Source organism: Ovis aries, chromosome 2 (assembly GCF_016772045.2).
Source record: "Ovis aries strain OAR_USU_Benz2616 breed Rambouillet chromosome 2, ARS-UI_Ramb_v3.0, whole genome shotgun sequence".
In the NCBI taxonomy this organism is placed as follows: Eukaryota; Metazoa; Chordata; class Mammalia; order Artiodactyla; family Bovidae; genus Ovis; species Ovis aries.
In genome coordinates this window covers 60,804,237-60,829,390 of record NC_056055.1, presented here as the reverse complement: position 1 = coordinate 60,829,390, position 25,154 = coordinate 60,804,237, and the positions used below count along the sequence as shown (strand labels likewise).

At 39.7% G+C, this 25,154-nt stretch overlaps 1 protein-coding gene across 6 annotated transcripts in view; it reads left to right on the top strand.

Annotated features, from left to right (window-relative positions):
• Window positions 1-25,154, top strand: part of PCSK5 (proprotein convertase subtilisin/kexin type 5) — a 507,422-nt gene that overhangs the window by 88,061 nt on the left and 394,207 nt on the right. For all 6 annotated transcript variants that reach the window (XM_060409352.1, XM_042243336.2, XM_042243335.2 and 3 more), the window contains one exon: window positions 5,627-5,740. In XM_060409352.1, coding sequence (XP_060265335.1) covers window positions 5,627-5,740 — 114 coding nt within the window. The remainder of the gene's footprint in view (window positions 1-5,626; window positions 5,741-25,154) is intronic.

Genomic DNA, 25,154 nt, shown 5'->3' with positions numbered 1-25,154 from the left:
TGATTAAGATGTGGGAATGGTTTAAATCTTATTTTTCCCCCAGTTGTTTGGTGTTTCAGCATCATTTATAAAGTAGTCTGTTTTTCCCCATTGATTTATGATAGCAACCTTATGACTTAATCTAGTCTTGCATATTTTCGGTCAGTTTGTTGACTTTCCATCCCATTCAATTGATATAGATATTTATGTCGGTAGTTATTTCAGTCATTAGCTTTAATATCTAAAGGGAAGATTTTTCCTCACTGTGGGATGCATTTTTAAAGTGACACTACATATTTTTTCAATTTCAGTTTTGAGGTATAACTCAAAACTGAAGCACTACATATTTTTTCAGTTTCAGTCAATGAGGCATAATTGACTTTTAAAACTATAAAATTGTACATCATTGTGATTTGATATATTTGATCTATTGAAAGGATTTTTCCCTTCTAGTTATTAATAATTAACACATCCATCATTGCCCATATTTGTCTTTCTTTGGTGAGAACATTTAAGTTCTACTTTCTCTTTTAACAAATTTCTATTATACAATATAGTGTTATCAGCAATAGTCACCATATTATTCCTTAGACCCTCAGACCTTATTCATCTTACAACTGAAAGTTTATATCTTTTACCAGCTTCTCCCTATTTCTCCCATTACCCCCAGCCCCTGGCAGCCACCTTTTCTATATTTTTTATGAATTTGACTCTTTTTTTTAGATTCCACATGTAAGTAATACATGCATTTGTCTTTCTTGTAAAACCACCATTGATTTTCTGTTTATGTTTTGTGATTAGCTATATAATGGGCTTCCCAGGTGGCACTAATGGTAAAGAATCCACCTGCCAATGCAGGAGATGGAAGAGACATGGCTTTGATCCCTGGGTCAGGAATATAACCTGGAGTAGGAAATGGTACTCCACTCCAGTATTCTTGCCTGGAAAATTCCATGGACAGAGGAGCCAGGAGGGCTACAGTCCATGGGGTTGCAGAGTCAGACATGACTGAGCACACACATACTGTCATGCTTAGATAACACAGATTCATAGGATAATATCCTTTTCTCTGATTGGTGACAGATTTCCTTCCTCCTATATATAGTATCAGAAAGTTGGTAAATTCCAAAATCATGAGATATGCATTCAGCTGAGACTGTAGGTAGGCTTCCCGTAATCATCCGTTAGCGTGCTTCGCTTGACATGTAAAACTAACAAAAGCAAACATGTTTCAACAAAGATCCTGGAGTGGCAAATGTCCACTGTTCATGTGGACCATCTCGGCAGTAAGCTCTGAATATAGGGAGGGAGTGTCCTTAACACCATGTACCACACATGTGGTGAAATTGGGAGGCTAGACTGATTTCACAGGACTGAAGTTTGAAGTTTTTTTTTAACTCTGACTTTAATGTAGATTCATAATATATAGGAAATAGAACATTTAGAAGTTAAACCAGTGAGGGAAAGCACACTGTTTTCCTTTTTTCCTGGGCTGGCTGTAGTTTTATGAAAATAAATTTCTAAGTGGCTTTTCTTTGCATTGGGCTTCTTGTCAAGAGGTGAAACCTGTATAACGCATTACGTCTGAGGTTTTTTTTTTTGTTTTGTTTTTTTTTTTTTTTTAAGGTCTCAAGGACAGACATATGGATAATGGTTTACAAATATAACTATGGTCTTTCCAGTCATAGAAATCTTCTGCCCCAAGAGGTGCTTTTCCTACTTTCCCAAAAATGTAGGGCTCAGGACTCATAAAGCACCAAAGCAAAATACATGGTATTTGACACTAAAAAAAACCCAACTGTGCTTTTCTTGAGTTTTGCAGCCCTATGATCAGGCAGAGTGACTTAGAGTCAAATGTAGGTGCCAGCTTGCTGTGTTACCTTCTAGCCACTGAGCCCTGTAACTAAGCATTTTTGTTTGGTAAAATTACAGAAGAGATCGTGCTTGGTGAGATATTTTGTTCTATTTTCGTACCTATAGTTCATCTAGGAAAATGACTGTCACTTGCTTGTCTCAGATACTTATCCTATTTATCCATTTCTCTGTGTGTGTGTACATAAGGAGAAATACATACTTACAGTGTCATTGTAGAGACAGCTATTCACCCCTACCCCACTGTAGACTTGTCCTGAGCTTGAGTCATTTCACACGAGATTTAATGTCTGATTTGTAAACACATAGACATTGGCAGTTCAGAATTTATGGAGGCTCTCTTAGGAAAGACCACCAGCAATATAGGGTTAGTTTGAAAACCATTCTGTCCAAATGGATCTTACCAATTGTTCAAATATGAACTAGTTCAATCTTATTGGGTAAATCTTATAGACAGGACTATAAGAATTATAAATATAATTTGCATAGTCAAAATTTTCATGAATGATCTATTTAGTATAGTGATAGATCCTCCATCAGATGTCATTTATGAAGATAACATTTTTATGAAGTGAACAACTGTAGAATAATTGCTAAATATTCTTTGGTAAAATTAAGTCCTTCAGAGGCAAAGATTATTCTTAGTCATCTTTGTATTCCCAGCCCAGTGTCTGGTATTGAATAGGCACTTACTTCATATTGAATGAATAAATGAGTGAAAGAAACTCATTCCTTAGATTGTCTGAAATAGATTAAAATGTTTCCTTGAAATAGACAACATACATGCATGCCCATGCTTGCTGCTCTACTTTAAGAAGGAAGTTGATTTTGTTCTGTGTTTTTAGAAACATGGTCATTTTGGAAATTAGTCTCTTCATTAAAAATTTATACACATTTTTAATGACACATTAGTTTCAATGGGATTTCTGAACAGCAGTCTCTTGAAATAAAGCAAAAACAAAATCCCTATTAGCTTGCCTTGAAACTAGTTCAATAGTTTAAAGAAATAATTTGTAATACCTTTTATTTGGGCTTCCCTAGTGTCTTAGAGTGTAAAGAATCTGTCTGCAATACAGGAGACCCGGGTTTGATCCCTGGGTCAGGAAGATCCTCTGGAGAAGAGAACAGCAATCCATGCCAGTATTCTTGCCTGGAAAAATTCCAGGGATAGAGGAGTCTACCAGGCTACAGCTCAAGGGGTTGCAAAGAATCATACATGACTGAGCAACTAACACAACACATCTTTTATTTAGTGTATACATGTGTGTCTGTGTGTGTATGTGCATGTGTGTAAGTGATGCAGAATGATTCCGTGCCAGAGAGTCACTTGGTCTAGGTTAATTAAAACAGTAACAGAAAACTTTCATTTTCCATTTTCATTTATTGACTTTGTACTCATAATTTTGCTTAAATAACCTATCAGAGAAGGTACTTATATGATGTTGAGCTGTTGATCCTAATCATAAATAGATCTTATATTTATTTGGGAGGCTATGTGATTCTGTTTGCCTTGTAAGTGATATAACTAAGAATTCACTATTTAAGTTCATCTTGCACACCAGATTGTTATTCAGTCACTAAGTCATGTCTGACCTTTTGCAGCCCAGTGGACTGTAGCCTGCCAGGTTTCTCTGTTCATGGAGTTTTTCAGGCAAGAATAATGGAGTGGGTTACTATTTCCTTCTCCAGGGGATCTTCCCAACCCAGAGACCGAACCCACATCTCCTGTGTCTCCTGCATTAACAGGTGGAGTCTTTACCACTGAGCCACCAGGGAAGCCCTCCGATATTTTGTTGAATAATATTTTCCAATATGAGAATTGTAGAAATTTATTAGTTGGGCTTTTGGCCTTAGTATCCCTGGGTTGGGAAGATCCCCTGGAGGAGGAAATGGCAACCAAATCCAGTGTTCTTGCCTGGAAAATCCCATGGACAGAGCCTGGTGGGCTACAGTCCATGGGGTCACAAAAGAGTCGGACACAATGACTAAACAACAACAAACCTTGTTTATAGCCATGCATTTTGAGTGTATTCATTTCTCCTTTAATATTTCTTCTCCTCCAGTAATGTTTGAAATAGGAAGGAGAGGTGTTAAAGTCATTATTGAATGGTATGGGTATAGAGTCACAGTAGTGGACAATAACATCTCCATCGCTCTGTTTTTGATTCCTTTATGGAGAATACAGTTAAATGGTGGAAGGAAGCATTTTAGAATAGTATGACTAAATTAGCTCTGGAAAGAAGAAATCAACAAAAGAGAATTTAGGAACAAATTGTAGAATGCCACCTGGGCTGATATTACATTTGAGATGCTCTGTTCAAAATGAAATATGCTTATTTTTATGTTGCCATAATGATTTCCTATTTTTTAAAAATAGTCCCATTCATACCCATATCATTTAGGTTACAAATCTGTATCTAACTCAAAAAGTCCCTAATGTTTAAGCATAAGTTGAGGCTAAATGTTAAGACCTTCTCAAATGTAAAGGTTTTGAATTTTGGAGCTGGCAGAGAACCTGAGACTCAGGAAATTGAGTGACAATTCCCACTTTACGCCAGAAACAGGCCTAGTGGGGCTTTGATTTTCTGATTACCCGAATAGTGCTTTTCCCACCACTCTGTTGTGGATAGCCATTTAAAAAAAATTGTGATCCTAGAGCATTTGATCCCTGGATAGCTTGATGTGTAATCCTAGAACACTGAAATTTTTTATATAAAATTTGGCCTATGGGCCAAATCCAGCCTCCCATGTGTTTTTATTTACTGTTTTATTGGAACATCAGTTAAGTTGCTCAGTCGTGTCTGACTCTTTGCGACCCCATGAATCACAGCATGCCAGGCCTCCCTGTCCATCACCAACTCCCGGGGTCCACCTAAACCCATGTCCATTGAGTCAGTGAGGCCATCAATCATCTCATCCTCATCATCCCTTCTCCTCCTGCCCTCAATCTTTCCCAGCATCAGGGTCTTTTCAAATGAGTCAGCTCTTCACATCAGGTGGCCAAAGTATTGGAGTTTCAGCTTCAAAATCAGTCCTACCAATGAACAACCAGGACTGATCTCTTTTAGGATGGGCTAGTTGGATATCCTTGCAGTCCAAAGGACTCTCAATAATCTTCTCCAACACCACAGTTCAAAAGCATCAATTCTTCTGTGCTCAGCTTTCTTTATAGTCCAACTCTCACATCCATACATGACTATTGGAAAAACCATAGCTTTGACTAGACAGACCTTTGTTGACAAAGTAATGTCTCTGCTTTTTAATATGCTATCTAGGTTGGTCATAACTTTCCTCCCAAGGAGTAAGCATCTTTTAACATAGTTACACCCATTTATTTATTTACTGTCTATGGTGCTACAGTGGCAGAATGAGTAGTTATAGCAGAGACTGTATTACCTGCAGAGCTGAAGATATTTATTATCTGGACCTTCAGAGAAGAAGTTTGCAGCCATTAGTCAGGATGAATAAATCAGTTTTTAAAACTAACACTATTGATTTAAAATAAATTGGGAGTTAAGTGTGCTTTCTGAAAGAGTTTTAAGGGGTTGACACATTGTTTAGAAATATGAATGATCTTTCATAAAAGAATGCAAAACCTACCTGCCTTAAAAAATAGAACCAGGGTTTCTAGGGACTCCTGAAGCTCCTGGACTTAGATTCTAGTCTCCAGAATGAAACCTGTGACTGACATAGCATGGGGACTGTCTCAGACTGTCATTGTTGTTGTGCTAACCTGGATGGGACTTGAACACTCACCAAATGTCCTTCTTGGCAGGTGGAGTGGATCCAACAACAAGTGGTGAAAAAACGGACCAAGAGGGATTATGACTTCAGCCGCGCCCAGTCCACTTACTTCAATGATCCCAAGTGGCCAAGCATGTGGTATATGGTGAGTTCGGCTGCCCAGGGCCAGTGGCATCCTGTTGTGTGTTCAGCAATGTTGGGACCAGGAAGACAGAGAAACAATGAGCAGGGACTTTTTCCTGTTTCAGGACCCACCATTGGAGGTGGGTTATTGGCCTGTGCTATTTTCTGGATCTTTTTTGAAGTTAACTCTCTGGTTCTAAGAGGAAAGAGGGAAATTCTGATCCTGAAGGTGTTTCTATTTGAGATCTTACTCTCTGTAGTAGCTTTGTAAGTTTGGGTCAGAAGATGGGAAAATAATACAAAGGGCAGACACCCTGAGACTTAGCAATAGTTGTGTTCAGCTCTGGTACACATCAACTCTACTCTGAAACCAGTCTGGTTAATGAATACTGGCTCTTGGAAATCATTGAAATTACTTTGTTGGTAGGTAACAGATTTATAACTTGAGATATCTAAATGTAGCTTCTTTGGGTAACAATTTTTAAAAACTAGACTAGCAAAAACATAGTTGAAAAGTGTTTGACTTGTAGCTAGTTCAGTGGTTCAAGCCCACTCCAGTATTCTTGCCTGAAAAATCCTATGGACAGAGGAATTTACCTGGTGGACTACGGTCCAAAGAGTCGCAAAGAATCAATCTTATGTGACTGAGCATGCACACAGTGGTTCAAGCAAAAACTTTCAGCAAGGGAAACTTAATGTGTTGGGAAGGATGATCTAGAAATTCACTTGATGTTGCCTCCTTTGAAACTGTACTTCTCAAATATGTTTTATGTTTGTGATCCCTGAAAAACTGACTAGAATATGATACTTTATCATGAAATTTATATGTTATCAATTTGCTCTATAATCTGCAAAAAGACCTTAACTTTTTAAAAATTTTTTGAAAATCTTTATTATAAATTATTGCCAGGATTATTCCCCCCAGTCTACCTTGTTTTTTGCAGTCCCTGACCCTGCTTCTCTATACATCCATTGCATTCCAAACATGTGTCTCATGCTTTTCTGCCTCCTTGCATTTCATTCCTTCTTCCCAGAGTGGCCTTCTGTCCTGTCCCACCTCCTCAGGTCAGAATTCTCCATCCCTCAGAGTGCACACGTGAGGCTGACTGTTTCATGTCTCCCATGTCCTCATCTGCCGCTGTTTGTCCTTCTGCTGCTCTCCTGGGCCCGCTGTCTCTGCCATTCGTGACATCCTCCCCTTGGCGCTTTGTTTTATAGTTTTCATTGTATTTTTAAATCTCCTCTGTTACTTTGTGTTTGGGGGTCACTTACATCCTCCCATCTGAGAATGTAGCCTAGCACCTAGCAACACTAGGAATCTGTGTTCATTTGGAGATGGGTGAATGTGGCTGGCATTTCTCCCAGTTTCCCTCCTCTTAGTCTTACCCAGAAGTGGAAGGTTGTGGAAAGATTTTGGACCCCAACCAGAGTTTTACACAGAAAGCTCTTTCATGCATAAGGGGAAATAAAGGAGCCATAAAGCTAAGTTCAAAGGGAGATGAGACTCAAAACAGCATTTGAGTAGAAATCACCTGAGGGGACTCTGATGCTGGGAAAGATTGAAGGCAAAAGGAGAAGGGGGCAGCAGCAGATGAGATGGTTAGATAGCATTACCAACTTAATAGACGTGAGTTTGCGCAAACTCTGGGAGATAGTGAAGGACAGGGGAGCCTGGCATGCTACAATCCACGGGGTCACAAATAGTCAGACTTGACTTAGTGACTAAACAACAACAATGAGGGGACAGTGAGACACTTGCCAGCTTATTAGCTCCAAGACCAAGAAAGAATGAACCACAAGGGAAGGCATTAGAGGGAGTGTTAGCAGGAGCTCAGGAGCATTTGTCTATGCTGACAAGATGATAAGGATGTAACAGGATTAAGAAGTAGAATGGAAGCAACATCCCCTTAGCACCTCTCTTCTTAAGGCCCAGGGGCAGTGAGACCCTCTTTGACTTGCATTTCTCTTTTGCAAGAAAGAACCACATTGCTATCTGCACATGTCCCAGTGGACAGTGCAGGTGGACCACAGCTCTCCCTGACCCTCGCATCACTCCAGCAGGGCAGATTGAGCTGTTGCAGGAGCCATGGTCAAGCTGACTCCAAAGATTTCAGTGTGTATAGGGGAAGATCTCCTTACACCCGAGAACCTCTGCCGTTTCTTCGGAAATTCTCTTTTTGATGTGAAGAAAGGTTAAGATGGAAGAGCTTTTGTTTGGCTCTTTAAAATACTGGATGTTTTTCAACACATACTTGATGGTAATGATTCAAATAGATCACGTTCGTTGAGCACTTAGCACATGCCAGGCAAGGTGCTTATACTTTAATGTTTTTATAATGTAGTTTAAACAGATGTGTGTTTAATACTGGCCCTGTGTTATAAGAGTTAGGAATCCAAGGCTCATAAAATTTAGATCATTTGCCTAAGATCACCCAACCTGAAAGTGATGAAACAGAGATGCCAAACCAGGCAGGTTGACGCGAGTCCACAGGATGAACATGGCATCGTATTCCCACCCTTCTACTATTAACAAACAACTGTAAGCGAGACACTACAGCCCTCCAGGAACTTCTAATCTGTCCATGGAGAAATGACTGAAGTTCAAGGAAGAATCATGGGTGCCATGTAGGATGGGCTAAGTGTCTTGGGAGCAGCCAAAGCACTTCAAAGCTTCCTATTAACTACATACTTTTTCCTTAATGAAAGCAATGGGAAATTGGTTACACACCTATGTTTATGTTGCTAGTACTGACAGAGTTGAAGTCAGAACTTCAAGTCTGCAAACGTGGATTCAGTTCCCCTTTACTTCGCTTATATGGCCATGGTTGAATCACTTAAACTCTTGTCAACTAGAAAATAAGAGTGTCTAGCTCTTAAGTTGAGTCAGTGACTGCTGTGTAACAAATCACAGAACTTAGTTTTTAAGAACAAGATCTTCTGAGTTCTGTGGGTCAGGCATGCAGAGAGGGCCCAGTGCTGATGACTTCTCTGTTCAGTGATGTCTGGGGCTTCAGTTGGAAGACTCAGAATTGTGACTGGAGTTGGAGGATCCACTGAAAAGTTCACATGGCTGGTTCTTCTCCACCTGGGCCTCACTAGAGGGCTGGTTGAGTGGCTCCTTGACATGGCTCTATCCTCCCCCAGGGCAAACAATTTAAGAGGTTGTGTCAGAGGTGGTGATGTCTTTTTATGATCTAATCTCAGAAGTTACTTCTATAATTTTCTGTTGACCACATGTTTGAACTCTAATTCAGTGTAAGAGGGGACTACATAATGGTGTGTATGCTAGGAGGTGAGAATGGTTAGGAAGCTGCTTACCATAATTAAATGAAATACTACATGGGAAACCTTTAGCACAGTGCCTGGCAGTAGAAGACTCTTTAAAATAAATTATAATTGTTGTTCTTCATTTGAATTACAATACATGCTATCTTCCTTTTATCTGTTTTCATTGCTACAGTTGAAAAAGGGTATGATCATATGTGCAGTGGACATCCTTCAGAGCGCTCAGTGACGTGTCATTGACACTGTTGAGATACAGTGCTGATTTCCTCCTTCCTTTTTCTGAGCCTGGGCCCCTGCTGCAGTGTTTTTTGAGGGTTACTTGGCAAACCTCCATAGGGTCCTGCCTTCGGCTCGTTAGCCTAGGCCTGGTCCTGTCAGTCTATATTTATCACAGGAGAACAGAGATTAAAGAATGGCATGAAGTGTGCCTGAGTGTCTCTTTTAATTAATTTAAAAGCTTTACCCCCGTCGCTCCTCCCCTTGGAAACTGGTATGTGAAACCATTATGTCCAGCCTTGAGGCCTGGGTAGTATATTCAGGGAAAGGTGCATTTACAAGAGTTTGTTATGGAGACAATGGCTGGCTAATTACTCCTCTGACCTGAAACGCTGTGCTCAGACTTCCAGGAGCTGGCAGGGTCCAGTCCTAGAAACAGAACTCGCTTCTCATTGCATTGACAGACTCCAGCATCTCCTCTTTGTGAGCATGGTGGGAAGTGCTGAGGATTTAGGAAAACACGATCTGTACTTCCTTCAAAGATCAGTAAGGCAGAAGAGGAATATGTACGTGCCAATGAATTTGCTGGGCCAACAATTCTGCCCTGCAGGTGTCTCTGGGATCATGTGCATACACCCAGCTCCATGGGCTTTGGGTTCTAGTTTTTGCTTATAGATTTGCTTCTTCTGTTAAAATGTCTTGAGTAGTAATGGATGCCCAAGCTTGGGTCCCCCTATAAGAGATTTTTATTTTTGGTATAGAGGAGGGCTCAGGCAGCAAGATTTCATAAGAATCCCCTGGTAAGTCTAGTAGGCAGCCAGGAATTCTGAGTTATTTATTCACTGCTCACATCTGGCATAAATGCTCAATGAATGCTGATGAAATAAATAGATGAGTAAACTGGATATCAATGATCATCTTCATAGTTGAGAAAATAATCGTCTGTGTCAGACATTTTGCCAAACTTTCATGTGTATTATCTTATTGCCAGTATTCCAGTGAGTTGGGACCTATTATTGTCTTTGTTTTAGGGCTTCCTAGGTGGCACAAGAGGTGGAGAACCTGCCTGCCAATGCAGGTGACGCAAGAGATGTGGGTTTGATCCCTGGGTTGGGAAGATCCCCTGGAGGAGGGCATGAAAACCCACTCCAGTATTCTTGGCTGGAGAATCCTGTGGACAGAGGAGCCTGGCAGGCTACAGTCCACAGGGCCGCATAGTGTCAGACATAACTGAAGTGACTTAGCACACCCACATGGATTGTCTTCATTTTACACTGAAGAAATTACAGAAGAGACAAGTAAGTTGTCCAGACTCACACTGTTTACCAGTGGGCAGATCCTGTTATTTGAACCCAGTCACTCTGACTTCAGAAGCTACACTTCCAACAGTTGTGCCACTGGACTTCATACTAATGGCATCACAAATCACCTGGAAGGATTACTGCCCACCCCTCTCAGGCCCCCCAATGGAAATTTGGGAATTTGCATTTCTAACAAGCTAGTGAAGGTGATGGAATTTTAGTTGAGCTATAAAGCAGAGACATTATGTTGTCAACAAAGGTCTGTCTAGTCAAGGCTATGGTTTTCCCAGTAGTCATGTATGGATGTGAGAGTTGGACTGTAAAGAAAGCTGAGTGCCAATGAATTGATGCATTTGAACTGTGGTTTTGGAGAAGACTCTTGAGAGTCCCTTGGATTGCAAGAAGATCCAACCAGTCCATCCTAAAGGAGATCCATCAGTCCTGGGTGTTCATTGGAGGGACTGAAGTTAAAGCTGAAACTCCAATACTTTGGCCACCTCATGCGAAGAGTTGACTCATTGGAAAAGACCCTGGTGGAGGAGAAGGGGCTGACAGAGGATGAGATGGCTGGATGGCATCACCGACTCAGTGAACATGAGTTTGGGTAGACTCCGGCAGCTGGTGATGGATAGGGAGGCCTGGCATGCTGTGGTTCATGGGGTCGCAAAGAGTTGGACACGACTGAGCAACTGAACTGAACTGCAATCTTAAAAGATGATGCTGTGAAAGTGCTGCACTCAATATGCCAGCAAATCTGGAAAACTCATCAGTGGCCACAGGCCTGGAAAAGGTCAGTTTTCACTCCAATCCTAAAGAAAGGCAATGCCAAAGAATGTTTAAACTACCGCACAATTGCGCTTATCTCACACACTAGCAAAGTAACACTCAAAACTCTCCAAGCCAGACTTCAACAGTACATGAACTGTGAACTTCCAGATATTCAAGCTGGATTTAGAAGAACCAGAGATCAAATTGCCAACATCTGCTGCATCATCGGAAAAGCAAGAGAGTTCCAGAAAAATGTCTATTTCTTCTTTATTGACTGTGCCAAAGCCTTTGACTGTGTGGATCACAATAAACTGTGGAAAATTCTGAAACAGATTGGAAAGCAGACCACCTGACCTGCCTCCTGAGAAATCTGTATGCAGGTCAGGAAGCAACAGTTAGAACTGGACATGGAACAACAGACTGGTTCCAAATCGGGAAAGGCTGTATGTTGTCCCCCTGCCTATTTAACTTATATGCAGAGTACATCATGAGAAACACTGGGCTGGAAGAAACACAAGCTGGAATCAAGATTGCTGGGAGAAATATCAATAACCTCAGATATGCAGATGACACCACCCTTATGACAGAAAGCAAAGAAGAACTAAAGAGCCTCTTGATAAAAGTAAAAGTGAAACAGTTGGCTTAAAGCTCAACATTCAGAAAACTAAGATCATGACATCCAGTCCCATTACTTCATGGCAAACAGATGGGGAAACAGTGAGAGAATTTGTTTTCTTGGGCTCCAAAATCACTGCAGATGGTGACTGCAGCCATGAAATTAAAAGACGCTTGCTCCTTGGAAGAAACGCTATGACCGACCTAGACAGCATATTAAAAAGCAGAGACATTACTTTACCAACAAAGGTCTGTCAAGTCAAAGCTATGGTTTTTCCAGTGGTCATGTATGGATGTGAGAGTTGGACTATAAAGAAAGCTGAGTACTGAAGAATTGATGCTTTTGAACTGTGGTGTTGGAAAAGACTCTTGAGAGTCCCTTTGACTGCAAGGAAATCCAACTAGTCAATTCCACAGGAAATCAGCTCTGAATGTTCATTGGAGGGACTGATGCTGAAGCTGAAATTCCAATACTTTGGCCACCTGATGTGAAGAGCTGACTCATTGGAAAAGACCCTGATGCTGGGAAAGATTGAAGGCAGGAGGAGAAGGGGACAATAGAGTACAAGATGGTTGGATGGCATTACCAACTCAATGGACACGAGTTTGAGTAGGCTTCAGAAGTTGGTGATGGACAGGGAAGCCTGGTGTGCTGCAGTCCACGGGGTTGCAAAGAGTTGGACATAGCTGAGCGACTGAACTGAACAAGTTCCGAATTGATGCTGATTTTATTTGACTCTCAGGACCACTTAGAGCTCTCCTTTCTCTAGCATATTTTCACCACGGGGTTTATGTGAACACAGCTGGCCTCTACCTCCCCATTATCAGTTGGAAGAAGAAGAGCTTTCAAAAAACCTAAGAGATACTTTAAGGAGCCCTTGGTCAATTTAGCTTGTTTCTCTTGATCTTATACATTTTTCTTACTGACAAAATTTTCTATCTGGGAAGCCAACAGCTTTAATATAAAAATATTTTCACTTTACTGGCACTGATTGAAAAGTGCCCTTGCCTAAAACAGTCTTTCAAGATGTTCCACAGACAAAGGATATCTGATGGGAAAGATTGTGAGAATCTGACCAAGTGTTCATGAACTTGGTGCAATAGAAATGTTTTTAACATACAAAGCTGGTATAATGGGCCATTTTGATCCCCTGAATAAAATTCACTTTGATTCTAGAAAGAGCTTGGCCAAGTAAGATGCCCCTTCAAGAATCTGAGAATGCCAATTGAGCAAATTCAGGGAGTTAAATATTTTTTGTTACAAAATATTTAAGACATACAGAAATTTGAAAGAGAACCATAAATGCCAGTCCACCCACCCCCAATCTAAAGAGTAGAATGTTATCTATACAGTTGAAGTCCCTTGTGAGCCGTGTCTTTATAGTGTCTGTTGATCCCTTACAGAGTTATGACAGATGCTGCATTTGAAATACTGGAGGAGATGGGAATTCTCCTTTGTTGGCAGGATGGTTCTCTTTATGGGAGGGATTATTCAATTTATAGTAGGTTTTATATTTTCTGAAATCATCCTAAAGCATTTATACATGAAATTTGTACTCACGCTATTGACAATGAGTCCCAAGAAGGCAACTTGGAAGTGAAACTTGGAGGAAGCTATAAGTTTAGCCAAATAGCTCTTTTATTCCTTTAGTCATGTAAATATTTTATTTCCTTAGGAACATGTTATAGCATTGTACGGTATTTCTTGTCTAACTGTTAAGAACTAATACTGATTTTGAAGAAGCCCATAGTGAAGTATTAAAAAAAATTTTTTTTCCTGCCTTACAGAAGGCAAGCTCAATTCCAAAGGGAAAAGTAAAGAAAGCCCTGTGAAATCTTGCTATTTGACTCTCAAACTGGAGTAGTTAAGTATGACTGGCATCCTTAACACATAATTTTTTGTGATGAATATTGGGTGGCCTACTTAATATGCATTTTTAAAGCCAGGATTTAACAAATGGGCTCACTTTTTGATGCACTACCTCAAATTTCATGAAAACTCTCTGGGTGGTTTTTTTTTTTTTTTAAGGGAAAAAAATCATATTTGTCGATCAGCAGAGTGAAAATTAACTGAGTTCGGCTGTGCGTGTGAGGCATATCTGCCAGAAACTATGAACTAGCTAGGATAGTAATTGTGAAAAATGATTGTAAGCCACATGGTTCTTTCTCAGCCAACTGGATGGTATTCAGTTCTCCAAGAGTGTGAGGCATTGCTGTTTCTGTGGTTGGCACACATTTTCCTAATGACTTATACTGTCATTTGACTCTAATAAAATCTGGTGGGGTTTGTGGCATTATTGTCCTGGCAGCTTGGAGATCATCCTTTTATGGCACCCCATTTAGCTGTTTTAATTGAAATTGCAACATGGTGTAAATCTGCAACCATGTGGCCCATCTTGACGCAAGCAGGAGGCCTTCTGAGAAAGGACAGACTCCAGCCAGGCAGCAAATGATTTCCTGGTAAGAACTACTGGGGGTTGAGATGTGGTTTTGGTGCACTGATGTTTTGCTTCAGACTAACTCTGTGTCCTGTGGAAAGGTATTTTAGCTCTCTCACCCTTAGCTCATCTGAACAAATGAGGAATCTGTACTAGATGCTTTCCTGAGGTCATTCCCGCTTGAGCCTCCTCTAGGTCCACACTGCAAGTTGAACTAGAGATTGAATCTTAGGGAGACATATACCACTACATCTTGATTTCCAGCTCAGACCTACCCTGTTCCTGACTGCTGTATCCCATGCTTTTGTTTCATTACTGCTTCAATCACAGCGTGTCCCCTTGTTGGGGTCCCTGAGACCACCCCCAGATTTGATGATTCACTGGGAGGAGTCACATAATTCAGCAAAGAGTCATACAGCTATGATTTATTTCAGTGAAAGGATATAATGTGAAATCAGCAAAATGAAAAGCCACATGGGGCAAAGTCTAGGGGAAACCAGGCTGAAGCTTCCAAGAGACTTCTCTCAGTGGAGTAACAGGGAAAGCACTTAATTCCTCCAGCATGAATTGTGCCGTGTGTGACATGTTGGCTGCCAGGGAGCTCGTGAGGGACTTGGTGCTCCGGGTTTTTACTGGGAGTTGGTCGTGTCGGTACCCAGGGCCTTCTATGTACCCAAATTCCATTCTCTCGGAGGCATTCAGCACAACCATATTGTTTGTGTAACTAGCTTGACACAGTGAGACAGTTTTACGAAGGAGTGGTGAAAACTCTCCCCAACCCCAAAGTCCCCGATGCCCACCAAGAGTCTTTGGGGAGCCAAACACATGAGTGACTGAGTTGGAATGATGCTCCTCCCTCCTTTATTAGAACTTTGTGTTCACTGAATGAATGAATGATCACTGAAGAAAAATGCTCATAAGTGATAATTCCAAGAAAAAGCAAATTTGAATCATAAGCGTAAGTCCATATTTGTTTTACAGCCTGAAAAATCCCTTCATGAAGGAAAATGAAATCATATGAAGTCATCATTATTATCGTGAGTTAATTAGCAAGTTCCAATTATAGTTCTGCTGTTGGTACTCTCAATGGACTACCCTCAACTGACTAGACAAACTGACCGTGAGATGGTTGTGGTGGAAGTCAGTATCTGACTCTTTGTGACCCATGGACTGTAGCCTACCAGGCTCCTCTGTCCATGGAATTCCCCAGTCAAGAATTCTAGAGTGGGTAGCCATTCCCTTCTCCAGGGGATCTTCCCTATCCAGGGATCAAACCTGGGTCTCCTGCATTGCAGGAAGATTCTTTACTGTCTGAGTCACCAGCAAATACATTAGAGGTATTAAGTTAACCTATAATTAACTAGTTAAAGTAATTTTAGAAGAGGCCAGTAAAAAATCACTTCGGATAATATTCATTCTTGCCTGGGACAAATTATTACAACCTTTATTAATTTCCTTGAGCAAAATATGACTTATTCCATACTGGTGGTTCATCTTCTCAGCTTTACTTACAAAGAGTAAGAGTATGTCCATAGTCCGATCCTTTGGCCCTGATTCTAATATGATGAAGGTCTGTTAACAGAAACAGAGTTGTTTTTATCAAGATTTTAGTAAGATTTTTCTTTAATTAGTAACTCATTTTCTGTTGGAGAGCTGATAGGATTGACCCTTGAGCTCACTTAATCTGTCATTGTAACATGTTGATTCAAGTTCCTTTATGAAAGTTTCTCTGAATTCCTCATTTCTTATTTACTTCTCATCCTGTATTGGGATTAGTTCTAGTGATCAAGACACATTTTTTGGCTTATTTTTTATACATTTCTCTGCCAATAAATAGGGTTCTCTTAGTAAGTACTTCATAAATATTTATAGATATAAAATGAGGAGAGAGTTGGTCATTTAGACATCTTCATTTTCCAGATTCACAGAACTGAGTTGGCTCTTCCTGAAAGATGATGGTGCATATTCAAATATCCTGTGTTGAGAATTCAAATTCTAAAGTTGTCTGAGACAGCGGCATCTGAAATGCTGTTTTTCCCTTAATTTTGGTTGGCAGTGAGCTTGACTGGGAAATTAATGGAGTAAAAGAAATAATTCTTAGCAATCCAATGATGAGAAGAATAAGAAAGAAGAAAATGCCTAAATTGTCTGGGGAAGAGAAAGTGCTAGTCATCTTTTATTGAATGCACTTCCCTGTGTGTGTGTGTGTGTGTGTGTGTGTGTGTGTGTGTGTGTGTGTGTGTGTGTTTCCCAGTTTCTCAAATGTTTAAAAAAAAAAATTCCTTTGTAGACTATCTCAGCCTTGGGTATGGGATTGTAGGCCAGTGATAGACAATCTGGTATGCAAATTGTATGGACACCAAGAACTGCACCATACCAGATGAAGTGAAAGTATCCTGAGGCAAGTAGGATAAAACTTTAAGTTCCAGAAATAGGATTTGATTACTTAATTGAATAGGTCAGAATCAGATTGGGTTCACAATGCAAAAATGCTATTCTTGCTGGTAGACAATGTGGACAAAATACAAAATGCATTCACTGATTCTTCTTTCCTTGATTAAAAGGAGAAGAACCTGATAAGAAACCTAATTTCTTCCCTTAGGTTAAGAAAAACAAAAAACTATTCCATTTGGATGATATCTATTCAGATATTTAGTACAACATTTACGGAATAATCTCAAAGACTGCTTTGAGAAATGCAGCTTTGGAGGGCTTTCTTTTCTTTCTCAGTTTTCTGATGAGCTGAATTTTGTCTCTTGTAAAAGCCTCCCAGGATAGACATTCTGATCCAGACATACCAAATTAGCATGTCTGAAGCAAAGAAAAGAAAATTATGCCCAGGTAACAAGACTGTGTTCTCCTAATGATCTCTTTGCATGGTTTCCTGAAGATTAGTTAAATGAGTGTCTTAAAAACTTGATGTCTGCGTTTGCCACCTAGTGATAGAGAAACCATCCTTATGCTTTAGTGAACTCAAATTCAGCAGTAGTAGGTTAAACATCGCAGGTATACATATTTTTTTGAAATCATTCCTCTTCTGCTAACATGTTTTATTTGACTATTCTCATTGTGCTTTCATGCCTGCTCTGTGGCCCAGGCCCTTCTGCTTCACATCCATGAACTATACACAAGCACCCAGAAACAGTGCTGTGTATGTTTCTGCAATTAGCATCTTGAATCAGGAGGTCTTTAAGAAAAAGATATTAAAAAAGAAAAAGAAACCCTCTCTTGTAGACCACCAGATTGGGATGGGCCTAAATAATAACTTCATCCAAGCCCTCAGCTCATGCTCAGTCCCACCTTGTGTATTTTCAGTTATCAGAAAAATACGCTACTTGGGCAGCCCTTTCTTTCCATAATGAACAGTTCAATTCAAAAACACCTCCTTGCAGTTTATCAGAAATGTGGGTCCTTGTCATGCCACACACACCCGATGGTTTAGATTCCAGACTGAGGATTACATCTGATCTCTGATTCACCAGGTCTCACTACAGATACTACAGAAACTTTTTGAAATTTTGAAACAAAAGTAGAGATAAAATAGAATGAACACTTCTTTCCCATTACCAACTTCAAGTAGTTACCAACTCAAGGCCAGTATTCATTCATTTATTGCCCCCTCACTCTGATTATCTCAAGGCAAATCACACATTTCATTTCATTTCAGTCTTGAGTATTATAGTATTGGGTTGGTCAAAATATTTGTTTTGGTTTTTCCGTAAGATATTACAGAAAAACCTGAATGAACATTCTAGTCAACCCAATATGTATCTCTGTAAGGAAAAAATTAACAAGAAAGCCATAATATAATTATCACATATAAAAAAAATTAATGATAGCTTCTTTATATTATCAAATATCCAGTACATTTTCAAATTATCCCTATTGGCTCATAATCTTTTCTTTGTAATTTGAGTCAAGATCCAAATAAGTCTCATATGTTGATTGGTTGTAGACCTCTTCAATCTCTTTTATCCTGTAGATCTTTATTTTTTTCCTTTGAAAATGTTCTGTTTCAGAATCTAGGTTATTTAGAGCTTCATGTGGTCTAGATTTTACTAACTGCATTCTAGTCCCAATATCATCAATAAATTAGTAGGTAGTGAAAACTAGAGGCATGATCAGATTCAAGTTCAATTTTTATTTTGCTAAGTGTGTGACCACTTACTATCTAGTTGTTATGTGTATGCAGATATGTTGAATCAGGAGGTACAACGTATCTGCTTGTCACTCTGTGACATTACAAAGGATCTACCCTTGTGTGAAAGTGAAAATCGCTCAGTCATGTCTGACTCTTTGAGACCCCATGGACTGTGCAGTCTATGGAATTCTCTAGGCCAGAATACCGCAGTGGGTAGCTTTTCCTTTCTCCAAGGGATCTTCCCAACCCAGGTCTCCCATATTGCAGGCAGATTCTTTACCAGCTGAGCCACAAGGGAAGCCCAAGAATACCAGAGCGGGTAGCCTATCCCTTCTCCAGTGGATCCTGACCCAGGAATCAAACCAGGGTATCCTGCATTGCAGGCAGATTCTTTACCAACTGAGCCATGAGGGAAGCCCAAACTGGAGTGGGTTGCCATGCCCTTCTCCAGGGGATCTTTCCAATCCAGGAATTGAACCTAGGTCTCCTGCATTGCAGGCGGATTGTTTACCATCTGAGCCATGAGGAAAACCCAAAAATACTGGAGTGGGTAGTCTGTCCCTTTTCCAGGAGATCTTCCCAACCCAGGAATCCAACCAGGGTCTCCTGCATTGCAGGCAGATTCCTTACCAGCTGAACTACAAGGGAAGCCCACCATTGTATAGATCCTTTAATCATTCATTGGGATTTGCAAAGTAGTATCTTCTCTATCTGTGATTTCTTCACTTACTGGCAGAAATACTTGAATAGAGAGAAACTTTGCTGTACATTACTTGGTACAGTGAGGTACAGTCCCTACAGGGACGATGTTTACTAGGGGTTACTTCTTTAGCATTCACTGAATGCTACCAATGAGTTTTTTTCCGCTTGCTTCATTACAAGTTCATGGATTTAAATATATTTGATGTATTTTATTTCATTGAAATTATAAATCTTATTCTTAAATTGACCCATCTTTGGTCAGTGAGAAATTTATCTCATAAGTCTTTTGATATGACTTCAGCATTCTATTTTTCTGGCTTGACAAGCTATTCCATGCTCTTGTCTATTTTCTGTTCCAGATATGGAATCAACCATTTCCCCCAAAGACCCACTAGTTCCCTTTTTTAAAAAATTGATATTGAAAGACTACTATATGAATGCTGAGACTCTTGTTACTGTTGGGTTATTCTTTAGGCCTTTTTATTGAACAGAGTTGGAAATAAGCATTTTACATATAAAATGCACAATGAATTTATATAGATATTTCCAGTCTAGAATAAATTCAGCAGAGTTATTTACCTTCATCAGTCTTATATCTGTAACTTTTCCATGCTGAAAATCTCAGTGATGCCAACAGAATTCCTCCTTGGTTTTATCTCCCACTATTTGCACCAGTAGCTCAGATTAACAGTACCTCAGATCAACAGATTAACCAGGACTGTGGTCACTATAGACAATGAAAACTACGCACATGTCACATGATCAGATTACTCGTTTGAAATTACTTTGAAATGTTTCTCTTTCCATGAAAAGCTTAAGTGACTCTCATGGTGATCCAGAATCTTCTCAAGATTAACCATCCTCAGTTCCTTAAAAATAAAATCCTTATATTACATGTTATGTGGTTTCAAGTCTATTCTACCATCATAGTTGCTGTTTTATCAGCATGTTTTAGTTTATTTCACATTCTGTGCTGTTGATGACAGATAAAAGACATTACAGAGATAAGCAGTCTTCTGGCTTGTGTAAGAACATATAGATGCAGAGGAGCCAAATCATCTGTGCTAGCAACCTGGAAATTCATATTCTGTTTTGGAGGGATGACATTAATGCTACTAGGTCTGTGCACAATAGCATATGATCATTTCTCCTACTGTGCCAGTTTAGAAAAGAATGTGTTAAACTTGCCATCCTTTATTGATACAAAAGATGAGATAAAGCAGGACTAGAAACATTTCTAATTGTGAAAGTTTGTCCAAGAAAATGAAAGATTAAAGACATCTGTAATGATCAAACTGGATGCACTCTGGACACGTAAAAGAAATGTGCAGTGAACAAATCATTTAAACTAGTTGTACACACTAATGAACATTGAATTAGTTCTATCCTCCCAGGACTTAAGAACTAGGAGTTACCACAGATTGCTCAATAAAAGCATTAATTCAACATGTAACAGGAGGGAAAATGTCAGAAAGCAACAGGGAGTGTAATTCCCACAGAAAAAAAGTAAATTGGTAATGATTTTATTTATTCAGCAACATGTATTGAGCTCCTCCTACGTATCAGGCATAATTCAAACTGCTGGAGATACAAACATAAAAAGATTGTGTCATAGGCAAGCTAGGAACTTTCTGGAGTATCTAACAGTGTATTTAAGAATTTTGACATTGAGTTATAATCTTTGGTTTGAGTACCTGGACCTCAAATTCCTAACATGAAAATTGAAGTGATATTGAAATTAAATGGTGATACATGACAGGATTTCTTGGCAGGTAAATGAATGATTTCCACACAGTTATTACAAAAATTATTTCCCATGGAACATTACTTCTAAGGATTGCTCATAGGTGTCTCCAAAGTCAAGTGATTTGGCACATGCTGATATGAACAGACTTAAAAAGTTTTTTTTAATTGCTGGACTTTTCAGAGCCTTTATTATCTTTGTGAATTGATAGGGGGGATATAAATGGAAACTAATAGTTGATCCATTTGTCCAAGAGAATACATCTTTAAATGAAATATTGTTTCAATTGACATTGAGTTGTAAGTGATCAGAAAATTCAGTCCAAAGTGGAAGAAGGAAAAGTAAACAGTGGGCAAGTGGAGGGAATTTATTGGCTCATGTAGCTCCAGATGGGCATGCCAGACTTGATCCAGGAGGTACAGCAGGTCTCCATGAACCCAGTTCTTTCTGCCACTCAGGGTAGCTCTGATCTCTCCAAATAGTGGTTTCATTCTCAAACAAGCTTTCCATTCATGGTTGCAAGATAACAGCTGGCAGTAGTTTCTAGTTGAAATCTAATGGGTTAAAAAAAAAAAAAAGATAGCCTTTCCTTTAGTATGCTGAGAAAAATCCTCGTTCCCTAGTCTATTCTTGTTTTCTGAACACTGAACCTCATCTGTGTGTCGAATACCTTTGGAATGAAGTGATTTCTAGGGAGAGTGTGTACTAAGAGGTAACTGGAATCCATAGAACAGCATGAGGCTTGGGAATGGAGGTCACCCCAACAGAAACCAAGGGGTATGGGTGAGCATCCTTGGCACGCAGGTTCCTTGGCAGAGTGAGTGAAGACAGCTGTTGAGAAGCCCTCACCAGACAGCCTGAAGAAGAGGTAGTTGGCTCACCGTCTCAGCAAGGGAAATGGGTGGTGTCCAAGGCCAGGGTAGCGGGTGGTCTGTAGACACTGGCTTGGCTTCCACTTGGCTCCTAGTGTGACTAGATGGCAACTGCCTCTTGCTGGGTCCTCTTGAAGTCTGTCATTATGGCGTGAGCTCTGTGCTCTATGCCCTTGGGAAACTAACATTTTGATTTTTTTTTACTTGTGCCAGAAATTTTTTCACCCCAGTGTTTTGTTTTGATAAATTTGAAATCTACAGACACATGGAAGGAATAGTAGGAACACATACATTCTGTTCACCTGGATTTAACCAAAATTGATATTTTGCCTCTTTGCACACACACAAGTTTACCCCCTGAATATTGAAAAAAATTGCAGACACTGTAAATATACACCTCTAAATATTTCAGGATGCCTCTCCTAAGAATGGTATTTTTCTGTATAACAAAGTACCATTCTTACTTCTAAGAAAGTTAACAATGGTCTTATCCGATTTACTGTCCATATTCAAACTTCCCCACTGGTCACAAAAATATTTATAATAGATTTGTGTCTTTTGATTCAGAACCTAGAATCCTACATTGACGTTCGTCCCATCTTTTTATCTCCTTTAATTTAGAAGAGTCTGCCTACTGGGTGGTAGGGTGGGGAGGTGGAGGGAGAGTTGTGAGGAGTGGTTTTTCATGTTCATGATTTTAATGAGTCCAGGCTGGTGGTTTGTAAAACAACTCACTCTTTGGGTTTGTTTTTTCAGGACTTGAGAGGGATTAAACATTTCTGGTGCAAGAACTACCCAGATGAGATTATACATTTTCTGTGATGGAGGTAGATTTTTAGAAGTCTCATTTTTAGTGATGTTAAATTTTTTTCCTTGGTTGGTTGAGGTATCTACTAGATTTCTCCATTGTAAAGGAGAATTAATTAGCTTTCTAATTAATAAGAAATTTGGGATGTAATAGTTTGAGTCTCATGAATTATCTTGTTTCCTGTCAACTCTCCCCAAGGTTTTGGCATCTATTGATGATGCTTACCTAAATTAATCATTAGATCAGTGATTACAAGATGATAATTATCTAATTCTGCAATCCCTTCTTCACTCCTCTTATCTTTTAATAACTTATGAGCTCATGAATTCTTTTAAAATGTTATGATTCATTACTGACATTATTTGTTTTTTGATCCTTAGATTGCCCCAAGCTTGGTGAGTGGGCAGCTTTTCACATTGCCCCTGAGTCCTTTTGAGAAGACCGCAATCACTTTTTTAGTGCTTAGGGCCTCCTCCTCAATGGCACAACAAAGTGTTCACCTTGTATTTTCTCTACATCAGACCTAGAAATAATCAATTGCTCCAAGTAGATGCTTTCTTTTGAGGAGTGATACTTAAAAGTCAGGATTCTGGTAGCAAGGGCATCCTTGGTTGTAGGTGCTATTTCAGTGGACAGTGACGAGGGTTGAATATCTACTAGTGTTACCTCCAATTCTAATCCCATAATATGGCTTCATCCTCCTGCTGTTGTTCTTGAGTTGCTAAGTCATGTCTCTTTGCAACCCCATGGACTGCAGCCTGCCAGGCTTCCCTGTCCTTCACCATCTGCTGGAGTTTGCTCAGATGCATGTCCATTGACTTGGTGATGCTATCTAACCATCTCATCTTCTGCCACCCTCTTCTCCTTTGGCCTTCCATCTTTCACAGCATCAGGGCCTTTTCCAACCAGTTGGCTCTTTTCACCAAGTGGCCAAAGTATCAGAGCTTCAGCTTCAATATCAGTCCTTCCAATGAATATTCAGGACTGATTTCCTTTAGGATTGACTAGTCTGAGCTCCTTGCAGTTCAAGGGAATATCAAGTATACTCCAGCACCACAATTTGAAGACATCAAGTTTTCAGCACTCAACCTTCTTTATGGTCCAACTCTCACATTCACACATGACTACTGGAAAAACTATAGCTTTGATTATATGGACCTTGGTCGGCAAAGTGATGTCTCTGCTTTTTAATAAACTGTTTAATGTTTGTCATAGCTTTCCTTCCAAGGAGCAAGCATCTTTTAATTTCATGGCTGCGGTCACCATCCACATTGATTTTGGAGCCCAAGAAAATAAAATCAGTCACTGTTTCTACTTTTTCACCATCCATTTGCCATGAAGTGATGGGACCAGATGCCATGATCTTAGTTTTTTGAATGTTGAGTTTTAAGTCAGCTGATTCACTCTCTTCTTTCACCCTCATCAAGAGGCTCTTTAGTTCCTGCTTTGCTTACTGCCATTAGAGTAGTCTCATCTGTTTATCTGAAGTTGTTGCTATTTCTCCAGGCCATCTTGATTCCAGGTCGTGATTCTTCCAGCCTGATATTTCACATGATGTACTCTGCTAGAATTTTTCAGTTCATGTACTGCTGAAGCCTAGCTTGAAGGATTTTGAGCATAACCTTATTAGCATGTGAAATGAGTGCAATTGTATGGTAGTTTGTATGTTCTTTGGCACTGCCCTTCTTTAGGATTAGAATGAAAACTGTCCTTTTCCAGTCCTGTGGCCATTGCTGAGTTTTCCAGATTTGCTGAACATATTGAGTGCAGCACTTTAACAGCATCATCTTTTAGAATTTGAAATAGCTCAGCTGGAATTGCATCATCTCCACTAGCCTTGTTTGTAGTAATTCTTCCCAAGGTTCACTTGATTTCACACTCCAGGATGTCAGGCTCTAGGAGAGTGACCACACTATCATGATTATCTGGATCATTAAGACCTTTTTTGTACAGTTCTTCTGTGTATTCTTGCCATCTCTTTTCAATCTCTTCTGCTTCTAAGGACCTAAGGAATGTTAGGTCCTTACCATTTCTGTCCTATATCATGCCCATCCTTTCCTGAAATGTTCCTTTGTTATCTCTAATTTTCTTGAAGAGATCTCTAATCTTTCCCATTCTATTGTTTTCCTCTACTTTGTACTGTTCATTTAAGAAGGCTTTCTTATCTCTTCTTGGCTATTCTCTGAAACTCTGCATTCATTTGGGTATGTCTTTCTCTTTCTCCCTTGCCTTTTGCTTCTCTTCTTTCCTCAGCTCTTTGTAAAGCCACCTCAGACAACCATGTTGCCTTCTTGCATTTCTTTTGCTTTAGGATGGTTTTGGTCATTTCCTCATGTACAATGCTATGCACGTCCATCCATAGTTCTTCAGACAGTGTCTACCAGCGCTCATTCCTTGAATCTATTCATCGCCTCCACTGTATAATCATAAGAGAATTTATTTAGGGCATACCTGAATGACCTAGTGGTTTTCCCTACTTTCTTCAATTTAAGTCTGAAATTTTGCAATAAGGAGTTCATGATCTGAGCCACAGTCAGCTCCCGGTC